The sequence below is a fragment of the Ochotona curzoniae genome, unplaced genomic scaffold (genome assembly GCF_017591425.1).
Source record: "Ochotona curzoniae isolate NIBS_2020 unplaced genomic scaffold, NIBS_Ocur_1.0 scaffold_2476, whole genome shotgun sequence".
NCBI classification, from domain to species: domain Eukaryota; kingdom Metazoa; phylum Chordata; class Mammalia; order Lagomorpha; family Ochotonidae; genus Ochotona; species Ochotona curzoniae.
In genome coordinates, this window is record NW_024467095.1 from 20682489 (window position 1) to 20698220 (window position 15732).

Consider the following 15732-nt stretch of genomic DNA (forward strand, 5'->3'; position numbering starts at 1 on the left):
AGAGAGAGAAAGAGAATGTGGAAACAAGGGTCTTACCCACTTTCTTGTAGCCCTTGACCTTCTGTGCCCTAATCAACTATGCAAAGATGATCAAAATTAAATAATAATGAAAAAAAAAAAAAGAAAGGCGTGTGTGTACTTGTTTCCTGAGGACCCAGCCATATTCTTCAGTGGCTTCTGAAGGCTGGCCTAACCTCCAGAAACAAGGTTACTGGGCTCAATGACCCATGGATTTCCCAGCTCTACAGTCCTGGCCTTGTGGGGGTCCTCATTATTTTCCCACCTCCACACTCCTGAGCAGGCACGCAAGGAGTGAAAGCTACTGAGTAGAAGCAACAAAAGTTTCCAGGGTAGTTGGAATTCTCCTGGTGACAGGTGGCCCACCTGCACCCTCTCCTCCAGGGACATGACCAGGGAGGGTGCCTGGATGGGCAGTGTGAGGGCAGGGAGCAGAGCTGAGCCAGGCAGGGGGAGGGGGCTGAGCCGGACAGGCTAATCCCAGGGTCCTGTTAGAAGGGGGCAGTCCCAGAGGAATCCTGGTTACATCCTGGTTACCAGCACAGCTCCCAGGCTGGAATGCGTTCTGAACCTCAGGCGTCCCCATCTATTCAGCCGGATACACCACTGTGCCTGCTGCCCAGTCGTCCCACACGGAGGGAGGGAGGAGGCTGCCAGAACCCAAGCCAAGGTTAAGCGCGTCCTTGCCTGTGTCCACCACTGGTCCCATGATCAAAAAGATCAGGAAGCTTCCAAAGCGTTTGAAACCCAGGGGTCTGGCACTGGCCACCCTTGTGCTCAGCCTCACTTACTCTCAATCCAGGCTGACAAACGTGGACACGCCCCATGTCTGCCAAGGACAGGCACAGATGCTCACAGCACCTGCCCCTCCTGGAGGAGGAAGCCTGCTAAGTCAGACTTAGTAAACATTTCACGGGGATCCTGAGGGTGTCCCTGCCCTGGGCCAGTCTGGGGTCACTACAGGGATGCAGAGACCAGGAGTGGTAGCTCTCCCACCTCTCCTTCTCAGTGTCCCAACTCTGCTTTCCAACTGCCCTCCTTTCTCCCTAAAGGGCCAGAACCCAGGAGGGGAAGCCTAGAATGCGACTTCTGCTGTAGCCACTGAAGTGGGCAGGGTGAGTGGGTCTGGCCTCCCAGGAGCCCGTCCCCTGGGTCCGGGGCAGCCTCTACACTTAACTGCAGGTGCCCTGCAGGCCACAGGTGGCCCGCTAGCAGGACTCCCCACTCCGAAGCCCCTCTCTGCCCCTCCCACGGGTCCCGCCCTCGGAGGCCCCGCCCGGGCCTTCCCCCACAGGACCTGGCTGCACGCCAACAGCAAGTTGGAAGGGCCCGGGAGGCACAGCCCTCTCCCCTTTGGCATCACCCGCCGCGGGCTTTGGGTCGAGTCTGCGACTGGAGGGTGTGGGCTTGGCTGGGTTCGGGGTTCATCCGTGTGGCGGGCGGGGACAGGCGGGTCCTCGTAACTCTCACACGACCCCCCCCTCCCAACACGTCCCCTTGGCCCCCTACTTCTCGCCGCTCCCCGCCCGAGCTCCACCTTTCCCCGGCTCCTCCCTCGCGGCGCCGAGCACCCTCCCTCGCAGCCCCGGTGCCCTTCCTCCGGAGCCTGCTCTCCCTCCTCCCGGCTCCGGTCCTGAGCTCCCACTTTCCGTCACCTACTCCCGGGCGCCGTACCTCTCCCGACCATCACCTGCAAACCCTAACCCCGCGACCCCACTCCGGAGGACACCCCCGCCCCGCCTGCAGCCCCCGGGACTCCCCGCCCGCTTCCTCCCCGCGCCCTCTCCCTCCGCCGTCTTCCCCTCTCCCCTCCCCGCTAAGTTTCGGGGCTGTCAGTCCGTCCGTCTTTCGGCCAGTCTGCACCCGAGCAGCAGGCAGCGGGCGCCATTGTGAGCAGAGCCGGCTAGGGTAGGAGGCCGGGGCGCCTGGGTCCCCACCGCGAGCAAGCGGGTAAAGCGTCCGGCCGGCCAGGTAAGGGCCGGGGAGGCTCCCGGCTGCCGGCGGCTCCGCCCCGCTTCCCGAGCAGAGGAGCGACGCTCTGGGTGCAGGTGACAGCCCGGGGGCAGGGGCGCGGGCGGCGGGGGAGGGGCGCGGGCAGGGGTTGGGACCTGGGGAGGGAGGGCGGGGCGCGCAGGGTGCGCAGCGGTGGAGAGGGAACGGGGACCCCGGGGGCAGGGCGGGGAGGGGGGCGGGTGGGACAAGGGTGGGAGGGTCGGGGGTAGGGGGATGAGTGGGAGGGGGTCGAAGGGGACCCGGAGGAGGAGGAGGTGGCGCGGCACCCCGGGCCGCTGGGGAGGGGCCGGAGAGCAGGGCGCTTGACAGGTGAGCCCAAGCCGGGGAAGGCGCCGGGACCTGGAGTGTCGGTGGGGGACGCACGGAGGCGGCGGGCGACGGCGAGAGAAACTTGGGAGGGGGGATGAGAAGTCGGGGTGTGTGTGTGTGTGCAGGGGGAGCAGAGATCGGCACGGGGGCGCCGCCGAGGGGGAGGCGTCTCCAGGAGCCTGGGGTACCGCGGGAGGCGGGCTGGGGAGGGGCAGGGCTGGTGAGAAGGTGCGGGCGAGCCGGGACCGACCCGCGACCCCCAGCCTCGGGGAGGGGCCGGGGCGCGGAGAGCCGGGGCGCGGGCTGCAAGGGGGAGGGGAGGGGAGGGAAGCGCGGCGAGAGCCTGCCGGGGAAGCAGGGGGGAAGGGAGGCGGGGGCCGCGGAGGGGAAGGAGAGCTGCAGGAGGGAGGGAGGCCGGGAGGAGGACGGGCTGGGGAGGGGAGAGGCGGGAGCCGGGGTGCGGGGAGGGAAGGAGAAGGAAGAGAAACCCGAGCGGGGGAGGAAGAGGGGGAAGGGGAGGGGACAGTGAGGTGGGGGAGAGGAGCTGCGAGGGGGCGGGCGGGCGGCGGGGAGGAAGGAAAAGAGGAGGGGGGAGGAAGGGAGGGGGCTGGAGCGGGAGGGACCCCCCTCCACTCCCCAGCCTGGGCCGGGGGGCGGGGAGCGCGGCCGCCGAGGATGCCCCGAGTGGAGGGTCAGGGGAGGCGGCGGCCGCCGAGGGCCAACCGGAGGGGGCTGGCGGGCGGAGCGGGGGTGGGACCGGGGAGGAGCTCCGGGGAGAGAGGGCGGAAGGCGGAGGGCGAGGGGAGGATGGAGGGAGAGCTGCCTGGGCGAGGGGGGAGGGCGAGGACGGGCGTGGAGACCTAGAGCAGCCCAGAGGGCGCGGGGGATGGGTTCTAGGGAGGAGTTTAGGGAAGACGCCACAGCCCTGTCCTACTTCTGCAAGGACCCTTCCCCCCCTACCAGGGGTTCTCCCAGCGGGGGACCTAAAGTGACACTCCTTCCCCGCCCCTGGCTGGCTCGGGTTTCACCAACTCCCCGCAGTGACAGCTGCAGGGCCTAGGAGATGAAGTTTCCCACCACCCACCCTGGTCGCCCACCCTTCAGCGTCTCCCCAGAGCATCTAATGAGCCTTGCACATCTCCAGGCGAAGGCGCCCAAGGTGTAGGGGTGGAGGCGCCCCCCCTGCGAAGGCGCCCAAGGTGCAGGGGTGGAGGCACCCCCAGAAGAAGGCCCCCAAATGCGGAGGGGGGGTGGAAGCGCCCCAGGCGAAGGCCCCCAGGGTATAGGGGTGGAGGCCCCCCAGGCCCCAGGTGTAGGTGGAGCCCCCCAGCAAGGCCCAGGGTATGGTGAAGCCCCCCAGGCAAAGGCCCCAAGGTGCAGGGGTGGAAGCGCCCCGGGTGAAGGCCAAATGCGGGGTGGGGTGGGGTGGGGTGGAGGGGCCAGTGGTCTGAGACTGGCTCTGCCACCTGCCAGTTGAGGGCAGCTGGGGGCTGCTGCTCGCCGGTGCTGAACCCAAGCTAGCAGAAGTGGTTTTTCAAGGCCTTCCTCTTGGGTCGGCCTCGGTGTTTTCAAGGTGGTTTTTCCTTCTGCAGGCCATCCCAGCCTGCCCCCTCCTCCAGCTGTGCCTCGAGACACACCTTTCAGGGGAGAGCTGCTGGGGTAGAGGAGGGGCAGGGCCAGGGCGCATGTGGAGGCTGGCATAAGAAGACTGAAGATGGCTCTTCTTCTCTTAGGGTCTGTGGCCTGATCCCCAGGAGGAGCTGCTCTGGGTTGCCATGAGGGAGACCTTGGAGGCCCTCAACTCCCTGGGTGAGGGGGCTGAATGGGGGGGGAGGGGAAGCAGGGCGTGGGGACCCCCAGAGCGTGGGAGCCTGAAACCCCGAGACCCCGAGGAACTCCCCAGGAAGAGGACTGGGGGGCTGTGGGACTAGCACCCCTCTCCCCACTCCATCATGTACATTCCACATCTTCCTTCTGTGCTGCTGAGGGTGCGCAAGGCCAGCCTGCTAGGGGGCCTGGGCTGATCCTGGTCCCTGCTGACAGGAGACCCCATCCTTTAAGTGTTGGGGAAAGCCCCTGGGGCTGGCTGGGCAGGCAGAGTCTGCACCCCTGACCGACTGTCTGTGTGTGCAACAGGCTTTTCTGTGGGTCAGCCGGAGTTGGCCCCCCAGAGTGAGCCCAGGGAGGGGTCCTCCAAAGCCCCGGAGCAGCCAGCCTCTTCCAGGGAAGAGCAGACCCTGGGCGTGCACCCAGGTAAGGTGGGGACAGGGACAGGGGAGGGGGGCTCAGAGAGCAGCAACCCCAGACCCCTGCCCTCTGGGAGCTTACCTCTCATGAGTGCATAGTCAACACACTGCAATTACAGTAAACACATGTATAAGCTGTGTGAGAACATGGGACATCCTGTGCAGGGGGAAGACTGAAGCTGTTGCCAGGGAGGAGGGGAGGGGCAGAAGGGAGGGACCCTGCAGGCTGGAGAAGGTGAGCTGAGTGGGGATTTGACCAGGAGCAGGGAGGAGCTTCTAGCAGGAGAGATTTCACAGCGCCTCAGGTAGGAGCTCTGCCCGGCCCTTCCCACCTGATTTCCCATGAACTAAAGGGGGACCTTGGAGGAGGAGTCCCCGGCCCTGCTTCTTGGAGCCTCAGGCTGGCACTGCTTCACACTTACATATTCTGGAAACTTCAGCGGCTTTCTGCATCTGTACAACCTCAGCAGGTGCTGGGCTTGAGGGAGTCTGAGGCTGCCCCAGGCAGGTATCACATGCCAGCTGACTTGGGGGCTTCTTAGCACGGTGGGGCCCCTCACCCATCTCTAGTGCTTCCAGTATCCCTGAAGTACCCTGTTCTCTGCCAGGACCCGAAGCTCCCAGACCCGAGGAGGGGGCTCACACTGAACAAGCTGAGACTTCCTGCCTTGGAGGCCAGCTGTGCCCACCCCAGAAGACTGAGCCCATGGGCTCCTGCCCAGGTGAGTTGTTCCCCTCCGTGCGTTCCCCCAGGGGCTCTAGCAAGCTCAGGGCTGAAGTGGATCACCCCTGGACACAGCCATTCCCAGCCAAGGGGAATTCAGGCCCTGGCACCATTCTGCTGATCCCAAAGGAGATTTCACATTTGTGGACATGGGGAATCAGAGGGGCAGACCACCCCCAAGAGAAATGTACCCTCACCCCAGACCCCCTTCAGAAGTCCTCATGCCCCCTCTTCATCTCTTTCGGTCCAAATTCATGTTTGCTCAGCAGCTGTCATGAAGACAAAAGGTGTTATGGATCAGCCTTTCCCATCTGTGCCTTCCTGCCAACACCCACTGATCTAGAACGATCCAAAGTCTGTTGTATTCAACTCGTCACCCCCTCCCAAGGCTTTCAGATCACTGTTTCTCACTCCCCAACCCCATGTGTCACCTCTCTCCCCCAGCACAGTTCTTGTCCCTCTTGCCTGAGTGATGTCACATATCCAATGGGCTGTCTACAGTATACAGACATTTAGGAAGTATGGGATGAGATGGCCTAGTTTGAATTCTTGTCCCACATCTCCCAGCTAAGTGCTCTCTGGTAGGCTGTATTGCCTTCTGGTGTTTTGCTTTCTTCAATGTCTTGGTTACGAAGGTTGGCATCAGGGTGTGTCCAGGGCTTGATCTGTAGTGAATGCTCAACAAATAGTGGCAATTCTCACACTCATGACATGATCAAGACAGATGCTGTTGGAATGCAAACTGTCTGTGCTCAGAAGCTAAAATTTAGCTGAGATGACACTCATAGGAATCGGGACAAGGAGAGGAACATTGCAAAGGCAGGTGACAAGTAAATATAATAGTGGCAATTCTCACACTCATGACATGATCAAGACAGATGCTGTTGGATTGCAAACTGTCTGTGCTCAGAAGCTAAAATTTAGCTGAGATGACACTCATAGGAATCGGGACAAGGAGAGGAACATTGCAAAGGCAGGTGACAAGTAAATATAACAGTGTTACTAGTAAATGACCTAGGAGTTTGTAGTAACACATCCTGGGCCCAGCCCAATGGCTGAGTTAGCTAATCCTCACATTGCAAGCATCAGCATCCCATATGGGCGCCAGTTAATGCCCCAGCTATTCCACTTCCCATCCAGCTCCCTGCCTGTGGCTTGGGAAAGTAGGAGAGCATGCCCAAAGCCTTAGGACCCTGCACCTGCATGGGAGACCCAGAAGAAGCTCCTAGCCTCTGGTTTCAGATTGACTCAGCTTTGTCCATTGTTGCCATTTGGGGAGTGAACCAGTTGGTGGAGCATCTTTCTCTTTGTCTCTCCTTCTCTCTATAAATCTTCCTTTCCAATGAAAATAAAGTAATTTTAAAATATGCATTGAATTTGTCAAAAATCTTGAATGTTTTTACATAAAAAAGATATATTTATTCATTTGAAAGGTAGAGTTACGGGGAGAGAGGGAGAGAAATCTTCTGCCTCCTGGTTCACTCCCCAAATGTCTACAGCGGCTAGAGCTGATCCGATTCAAAGCCAGGAGCCAGGAGCTTCTGGGTCTTCTACAATGGTGCAAGGGGCCCAAGGACTTGGCTGTCTTCTTCTGCTTTTTCCAGGTGCGTTAGCAGGGAGCTGGATGGGAAGTGGAGCAGCTGGAAATAGAACCAGTTCCCATATGGGATGTTGATCTGCAGGCGGTGGCTCGACGCACTGTGCCACAGTGTCAGGACCCCCCCCCCCCATGTCAATTTTTTGTATCGCATTTTGAAAAAGGTGGGCCCTTCAGCTCTGAGGAGAGGTGGGTGGAAGATGGGATGACATTCTAGGCTGAGACTTTTTCAGCAGGCAAGCTGACATGTGACAAGGTCAAAAGAGGAGCGAGGCTGTCATGAAAGGTTCACGTTTGAGACAAGCGAGAAAGTTGGACCAGGTTAAGGGTGAGCCTTGGATGCAGCAAAGTCTCTATTCTGTCAGGCTCTTCTGTGGCTCAGCTGGAGTTAGGATCTCGTGATAGTTCCAGAGTTGGAAACTAGCACAAACCGCAGTCTAAGTAGTAGACAGTTGATGGGAACCGGTGGATTGCCAGAAGTAAACTGGATGTAGGTGTCCTGGCGGCCGTCGGTGGGTAGGGTAGTCTCGCCCAGCAGGAAGTCACATGGTCACCTTGGGGGCTTTCAAGAAAGGGAACAGATTCCTGGGCCCTGCCCCCTGCGTTTTGTCCAAGTTATGCGGAAACTCAAGTCTACCTTTGGACGAGATTCCTCTAGAGGGCGCTCTCTGCCCCGCTGGGAGCTGACAGCCTGCGTGGGTTCCCCAAGTTGTGTCAAATTCAGCCTCCTTTCCTAAACTGTGGTTTCCCTTTGGGCTGTCTCAATAGGAAGGAAGGGAGTTGCTACGGGGACATGTTGGGGTGCTTGAGAGACAGCAGGAAGGACTAGAAGGATGCCCTGGCTGTCTGGCAGCTGGAGGTCAGGTGGAGAGCAGGAGAAGCCACCTGTTTGAGAGGTCAAGGTTCCAAGGGCATCGTGCTGGGGGAAGAAGGTCACAGTTTGGGCTCACAGCAGCCAGGGGAGGCTCGGGAATCAACCAATTGGGAGCAAAGAACACCTCCCCCCCCCCCCTCCGGGGAGACTGGTTTCAGAAAGGAAGGTCTTGGGGAGGTCCCCATAGAGGCGTGAGCCAGAGTGGCCATTAGGAGACCTGGTGAGCAGCATTCTTATTCAAGGGAAGCAGTGACTGCTAAGGAGGCTGGGAAGGCTTTTTAGTGAAGTGCAAGCCTGGGAGTAAAGCAGGTGTGTGTGTGTTGGGGGAGGATGGGCTGTCTCCAGTAATTCTGGCTGTAGAGACGATGGGAGGGGCGCCGAGAGAGGAGCTTGGGAATCTTGGCTCATTCCCAGGGGTATTGGGGTAAAAAGAGAAGAAAGCGGAAGCCGGACTGCCGGGCTCCAGGAAGTGGCAGCCAGTTGGTGAATACGTGTTGCAGCCTGGGGCCTGCTAGACTATTTCTGTTTTGTGTTTTCAGGGGAGGAGTGGATGATTCGGAAGGTCAAAGTCGAGGATGAGGAGCAGGAGGCCGAAGAGGAAGTGGAATGGCCCCAGCATCTGTCCTTACTGCCCAACCCGTTTCCTGCGCCTGACCTGGGTCACTTGGCGGCTGCATACAAACTGGAGCCAGGCACACCAGGGGCGTTGAGTGGGTTAGCCCTGGCCGGGTGGGCTCCGGTCGCGGAGAAGCCCTACGGCTGCGGAGAGTGCGAGCGGCGCTTTCGGGACCAGCTGACGTTGCGGCTACACCAGAGGCTGCACCGGGGCGAGGGTCCCTGCGCCTGCCCGGACTGCGGGCGCAGCTTCACGCAGCGCACGCACATGCTGCTACACCAGCGCAGCCACCACGGCGAGCGACCCTTCCCGTGTTCTGAGTGCGACAAACGCTTCAGCAAGAAGGCGCACCTGACCCGCCACCTGCGCACCCACACGGGCGAGCGGCCCTACCCGTGTGCAGAGTGCGGTAAGCGCTTCAGTCAGAAGATACACCTGGGCTCCCACCAGAAGACCCACACGGGCGAGCGGCCCTTCCCTTGCACCGAGTGCGAGAAACGCTTTCGAAAGAAGACGCACTTGATTCGACACCAGCGCATCCACACGGGCGAGAGACCCTACCAGTGCGCCCAGTGCGCCCGCAGCTTCACACACAAGCAGCACTTGGTGCGGCACCAGAGGGTGCACGAGGCGGCCAGCAGGACCCAGCCTTCCCCCGAAGCTCCCGCCTCGCCCCATTCCCCTGCTGCATTACCCACCCCCTCCCCTCCGGGGCCCAGGCCTTTTGCTTGCTCCGACTGCGGCCTGAGTTTCGGCTGGAAAAAGAACCTCGCCACTCACCAGTGTCTGCATCGCAATGAGGGGCGTCCTTTTGGGTGTGAGGAGTGTGCGCTGGGCGCCTCGGTGGACCCTGCCACGACCGAGCCCCTGGCCTGTGCTCCCCGGGGTCCGGACTGTGCCCCCGGCTCGGGCCCCGCGGCTGCCCAGCGCGCACCTGCTAGCGACCGGTCCTTCTTCTGTTCCGACTGCGGCCGCGGCTTCGCTCACGGGCAGCACCTGGCGCGGCACCGGCGCGTGCACACTGGAGAACGACCCTTCGCCTGCGCCCAGTGTGGCCGTCGCTTCGGCTCCCGGCCCAACTTGGTCGCCCACGCCAGGGCGCATAGCGGGGCCAGGCCGTTCGCCTGTACGCAGTGTGGCCGCCGCTTCAGCCGCAAGTCGCACCTGGGCCGCCACCAGGCGGTACACACGGGCAGTCGCCCCCACGCCTGTGCCATTTGCGCCCGCAGCTTCAGCTCCAAAACCAACCTGATCCGCCACCAGGCGATCCACACAGGCTCGCGCCCCTTCCCGTGCCTGCAGTGTGGCAAGAGCTTCAGCCGCAAGACGCACCTGGTGCGGCACCAGCGCATCCACGGCGAAGCCACGCGCTCCTCCTCAGAAGCGGACCTCTCGGCCGCGGCCTGGCCCACGGCAACGGATGTGGGGCCTCCTCCAATCTTTTTCTGAGCCTGCTTCTTGCCAGGATCCTTTGTCTGGAGAGGTCCCCCCACTCCCCCCGCCGGGCTGTGAGCCCGAGGACCTGGGCTTGCTGCCTGATGCCTGAGACCCCCTGCCGGCCAGGGTAAGCAGTGGGCAAAGCCTGGCTCTGACCGTTCCTAGCGGATACCTGTGCACAGGGAACCCCTCCGGGAGCCATTCAAGCCTCAGGTCTTGGGAGAGTCCCACCCTGACACCCCCTCAGAAAAGCTGACAGTTTCCAGCACCCAGCATGGCCAAAGAAGGCATAGCCGGGGCTGTGCAGCCGGGGATATGGCTATTAACTGCAAGTGCCAGGAGCTTCTGGGTTGTCAGTAATGGGGGAAATGGGGAGATCCCTAACTCTGCTGTTCAGCTGCCTGTCCCCAAGCCCCACTGCCCTTTCTGTCTTAGCCAGTTGCTGTTGCTGACTGCTTGCGAATCAAAACGTAAAACATGAAACAGAGTGGCCGACCCTCAGTGAGGAGTTGTACAGGAAGAAGCTTGGAGAACTTTCCCTCGTGGCAGATGCAGCAGAGCAGCTGAAGGAAGTGCAGAGGGGGCAGGCTGCCCTTTGGCCATCCCCATGGAGACGGCACGCCAGCCTGGGCTCTGGACTCTGCGCAGCTCTGCTGAAGGGCTCTGGCGCGGCTGCCTCACCTGCTGCCGGTCTGGCAGCCAAGGGGAGGGGTCCAGACAGCAAGAGCAGGCCAAGGTCGCCTGCGCAGCTCACTTTCAAACTGAGAGCTGCATGAGCCAGGGTCCTGAGTGACTGCACTCTGTCAGCCTGGGCAGAGTCTGAGGATGCCCAGACAACTGGCAAAGAGCTAGGAAGGCCTGCAAAGGGCACAAGGGGGCAGAGGTGGGGATCGAAGGGGTTGAGTACTGGGTATCCCAGTGAGGGCAAGGGGAGGATGAGGGGGTAGGAAGGCTGGTCTGGGAATAAGCATTCTTGGGTCTGGTCCCTCTCCCTCCCTGCCTCATGGAGGACTTGAGCACAGCATCCATTTTTTCCGGGGTATCCACTTTCTAGAGTTGAAGTTGATGAGGCCTGAGACCCTGTCCCCTGGAGCACCACCAGCAGCAACAGTGACCTTCGCAAGTACGTGTTAGTTGCCTAGTCTGGGCCAGGTCCTTGCTGAGCCCTGGGCATAGCAGTAGGCAAGGCAAGAGGGCTTCTGGGCTGCAAGGGAAGTCACCTCTCAAGCTGGGAAAGGTCGAGGGGATTCTCATGGTGCAGACACGTCTAGGCTGAGGTCTGGAAAAAGGATGTGAGTGAGGACGGTGCGGTATGTATGCAGGCCCGTGGTGCCGTGAGGCCGGAACGAACAGCCAGTAGGACTGGAAGCCAGGGAAGTGGCCCAAGGACCAGCAACACCTGTGCTGGAGGAAGTGCAGCCTTGGGGGTTGCACAGCAGAGTTTAGGCGCGGCAGAATCTTGGCACCTCCACATAACCTTCAGATTCTGTGTATTCACACGCATGACCAGGAGGCCTGGCTCGAGGGAGTAAGGCTGGAAACCTGTATGTCAGGGGTCTGGTGGCCGTGGTGGCCTGGACCATGGTTGTGCAGAGGAGACGGACACCCTTGGGGCAGGTGGTGCTGGTCTTGTTGACAGTTGAGGGAAGCGGAGTAGGGGCAGTCAGTGGAGGCAGACAGACTTGTGCATGAATGAGCAGGTGGTGGTAGCATTCTGTGAGCTCGGTTACAGAGCCGAGGGAGCAGCGTTGGACCTGCCGGGCTGGCATGGCCAGTGTGTGACTGGCAGGAGGTGCAGAGCTCCCAGAACCCTGGGCTGGAGATAGGTGTGTGTGTGTGTGTGTGTGTGTGTGTGTGTGTGTGTGTGTGTCTAAAGCTCTGGGTTAGTGGACCATCTTCCCAAGCAGGTGTGTGCTGCTGGCAGAAGCAGGAGTCAGAACCCCTTGGGACCCCAACTTTTGGGAGTAGCATCGAGAGAAGCCTGTGGGCCAGGAGTGAACAGAAACACCTCCTGAGAGCCAGGGAAGGCCCTCTTGGACCGAGGGAGCAGCAGAAGGTTGTAGGGGCGTGTGTGAACTACGTACATCCACAGCCTTTGGATTCTGCAGTGGCCAGTCAATCTCGGAGTGGGTGGTGTTGATGGCAGTTGGGGTAGGATTTGGGGTGCAGAAGTGGATCACGAAAGGGGGAAATCCTAAAGCAGGTAGGAGACAATGCCTGCTGGCCACAGGTGAGGAGTGCCTGTTGAACAGGAAGCCTTTGTTACCACCAGCGGAGAAGAATGGGTACAGGTGAGTGTTTTAGTTTCATGGCCAACAGTGAGTCGGTGATTCCAGGCAGAGGTAGTGGGTGTGATCACATGACAGAAATAAGCCCACCCTACCCCCATGTTTTGTATATCTAGAGATTTCACATGGGCTTCTAGCTTCTCTTGTCAAAAGTCAGAAGATTTGGCAACCAGTGGCTGGACCCAAGCAGAGAAGTCCACCTCTAGGGTCCTCATGACTCCCCCCTGGGTTTAAACGCTCCCCTCTCCCCATCACAACCTCTCCCCATCACATCACTTGCTCTCTTAGACACTGAGTCTACAATCCCGGTGGAAAAGTAAATCTCCTCCCTTCTATAATTAAACACACGAAAGCGCCGTTTATGTTGGTTATCCCCATGTTTGCTTTCCGTAAACATTGTGGGACTCTTGCGTGAGCACAGCGTGCGGATCCTGCAGCAGATTGCATGAGCCCCGCCGTGTGCCAGACGCGTTGGAGATTTTGCATATTCTGGAAGATGCTCCACGAGGCAGCATATCCCTGTCCTTGGAGCTTGTTTGCAAAGAGTTATGCCCAGGGAGTCGCGAGCCTGGTGGTAATCCAGACGAGACATGGGTACGCCTGCCTCCAGAGGCAGGACTGTCCCCAGGAGGGCTTCTGGCCTCAGCCAGTGGTGGCTTTGCGGAGAGCGACATGGAAGTTCCCCCCCCCCCCCGTGCCACCTCAAGGGAGGGCTGCTGCATCCAGCCTTTTATTTCAGAACCACGTGTCATTATCTGAGAAGGTGGTCAGAAATAAAATTTGCTGTTAGAAAACGAAGGTTTTATTAGCTGACATGTATTCCCTTTTCCCTAACCTTGTTCTGACACGAAAATTGACCATAGTTGTTGGGTGTAGAAGACCCAGTGTGGATACCATTCCAGGAAAAAGAAAAAAAAAAATCTTTTGGCTCATGGTTTTCAAAGCCAGGAAGACCCAAAGCCAGGCTTGGGTGGCCACGTTTGGCCAGCGCCTCGTGCTGCTTCACAGTGTAGTAGCATCAGTGGACATGTGCAAAAACAGACAGACCCAAGGGTAACCACGTCTATGACAGCTACCATCCTGGTCCCTCACCCAGGCTCTCCTGCTGCAAGCGTTCAACCCAGACCTGCAGAGAGACCTTCCTTAAGCCCTCTCAACAACACAATGGCTTCTTTTTTTTTTTTTTGAAGATTTTATTTTTAGTATTTTTTTATTGGAAAGGCGGATATACAGAGAGGAGAGACAGAGAAGAAGATCTTCCGTCCGATGATTCACTCCCCAAGTGAGCGCAACGGCCCATGCTATGCCGATCCGAAGCCAGGAGCCTCTTCCGGGTCTCCCACGCGGGCACAGGGTCCCAAAGCTTTGGGCCGTCCTCCACTGCTTTCCTGGACCACAGGCAGGGAGCTGGAAGGGAAGCGGGGCTGCCGGGATTAGAACCGGCGCCCATATGGGATCCCGGGCGTGCAAGGCGAGGACCTTAACCACTTGCGCCCCCACCGCGCCGGGCCCGCAATGGCTTCTTTCTAATATTTCAAGATTTAATTTAACAATGACATTCACTCCCCAACGCCTGCAGCTTCTGTAGACCTCATCTCCAAACCCCAATAGATTCCAAAGAGAATTTCAGAAGGGACAGATCACATTCAAATCACAGCGCTCACTTGCACCACGTTGAAGACAAGGCGAGCTGGGGGACCGTTTCTCACTGCTAGGCTCACCCAGCATTTTCGAAGGCCGTGATCAGGTGATCTTAACATGTATGCGCCGAGGACTCGCTTGGGTCCCGCCTGCACTGCATCTTCCCAGCAGCCCTGGGTTCGCGGCTCCTCCCTTCACTGCCACTTCTCCCAGGGCTTTAACCTCTGTCTGACACCTGGGGAGTCTTCAGTGGCACCCACCTCAAAGCCAGTCTGGTCATGGCCACCTTGCTGGTGGGAGATGGAGAAAGATAAAGGCCTTCACTGCCCTGCCACTTGGGAGGCTAAGAGCCGAGTGGTCAGCAGACAGCGGCTCTGTCTTCTTGCTCTTGATTCTGCAAGTCTTCATAGAAAAGGTCCTGCGCTACATCGCCCCCTGCTGGTCACTTATCAGTCACCACTGAGGGGGCAGAGGAACTGAAGGGAAAAGTTACCCATTATTATCCCTAATAGTGGTGGTAGCTAATTGTTGTTGTGTCAGGCGCCACCAGAGCTCTTCACACACACATACACACACACACACACACACACAAAGTCATCACAACAACTACTGTTATCTCTTCCACTACGTGGATGAAAACCAGACCTGAGACACAGAGAGTCATTTTTTAAAAGACAGGGAAGAAGATCTTCTGTTCGCTGACTCACTCCCCAAGCAGCCGCAATGGCTGGAGCTGTGCTGATCTGAAACCAGCAACCCAGAGCCTCCTCTGGGTCTCCCACATGGGGTAGGGTCCCAAGACTTTGGGTCGTCCTTGATTGCTTTCCCAGGCCACAAACAGGCAGCTGGATGGGAAGTGGGACCTGGTATTAGAACCGGTGCTCATATGGGATTCTGGTGTGTGCAAGATGAGGGCTTCAGGTGCTAGGCTATTGTGTCGGGCCCCAGAGAGTAATTAAGGTTGCTCGTTCACTTGTTCACTTCACATGCAGAGGGAGTGGCATTGTTAGGTGCTGGGGATAGTAACAGCAGCCATAGCAGTCATCTAAAATAAACCTAGCACCTATTTGGGTACGAGGTGTTGCATGCACCGAAGATGTTAGCAAGCTTCTCCGTTCATTCTCCCCACCACCCTCGGAGGGGCCTCGTCGTCCTGGGCCCAGTGTCTCTGATTGGCTGAAAGGGGCTCAGAGGGCCTAACAACTTGCATGCCATCAGGGGGCCATGTAGGGTGAAGGCACACTGGCATCAGGCCAGCGTAGCTGTGTGTAAGTGCACAGTTGAGGGGGTTAAACCCCTCTCCTGCCCCCGAGAGCTGATTGTGTCCGCGTGCTCGTTAGTGTTGCGTGTTCATGGGGCAGGGTCTCGTGTCTGCATTTGTTTGCCCGAGGGTGTGGCAGGTGGATTGCCTTCCGTGGGTCTGGGTGGGCCTCGTCCAATCGGCTCAGGATCTGAGTATGGCAGAGGCTGACACACAGCTCACCGCAGAGCAGGTGGGGCTCCCCCCGCAGATGACCTTGGTCCGCCCGTGGTGGCTCCTTTCTGGCCTGGGCCCCAGACCTGTAGGTTTTCGACTTTCCCATCTCCGTTATCATTGAGCCAACTCCTCACAGTCTCTGTACACACACACACACACACACACACACACACACACACACTTGTTTGTGCTGCTCTGGGAGTAGTACGTTTTACAAAACTCACAAACTAAATCACAACTAATTTCCCCAACCCCAGCCCTGGTTAATCTGATCTTTCTTCCTGTCTCTATGAATTTGACTCTCTTTGGGGGGCTATCTTTTTACAGCAGGTTCACGTCCTGTCGCCGCATGTCCTCTGGTTTCATCCGGGCTGCAGCCCAAGTCAGAACTGCCTTTTTCTGGGAGGCCGAGCAACATTCCGGGGCTGTGCGTCCGCTGCATGCTGTCGCTGCATTCGTCTCCCCGTGCACGCTCAGCAGTTTCTACCTCAT

The 15732-nt window shown here is 59.0% G+C and overlaps 1 protein-coding gene across 3 annotated transcripts; it reads left to right on the plus strand.

The window, feature by feature from the left end:
• The first annotated feature begins 1635 nt into the window (after positions 1-1635).
• Positions 1636-12275, plus strand: ZNF467 (zinc finger protein 467). 3 transcript variants are annotated; one of them, XM_041002298.1, is made up of 5 exons: positions 1636-1989; positions 4074-4149; positions 4477-4593; positions 5195-5308; positions 8321-12275. In XM_041002298.1, the coding sequence occupies exons 2-5, from the start codon at positions 4116-4118 to the stop codon at positions 9844-9846; spliced, it is 1791 nt and encodes a 596-aa protein (XP_040858232.1). In that variant the 5' UTR covers positions 1636-1989; positions 4074-4115; the 3' UTR covers positions 9847-12275. The 3 variants fall into 3 exon arrangements, with proteins under 3 accessions (XP_040858232.1, XP_040858231.1, XP_040858233.1); XM_041002297.1 differs by lacking the exon at positions 1636-1989 and having other exon boundaries at positions 3703-4149; XM_041002299.1 differs by lacking the exon at positions 1636-1989 and having other exon boundaries at positions 3703-4149; positions 4477-4581; positions 5177-5308.
• Positions 12276-15732: the final 3457 nt, after the last annotated feature.

Coding starts and splice junctions, on each gene's coding strand:
- ZNF467 (XM_041002299.1), top strand. CDS start 4,116: ATGAGGGAGACCTTGGAGGCCCTCAACTCCCTGG. Junction 4,582..5,176: donor CAGGGAAGAGCAGACCCTGG/GCGTGCACCCAG, acceptor GTATCCCTGAAG/TACCCTGTTCTCTGCCAGGA. Junction 5,309..8,320: donor GCCCATGGGCTCCTGCCCAG/GTGAGTTGTTCC, acceptor TTGTGTTTTCAG/GGGAGGAGTGGATGATTCGG.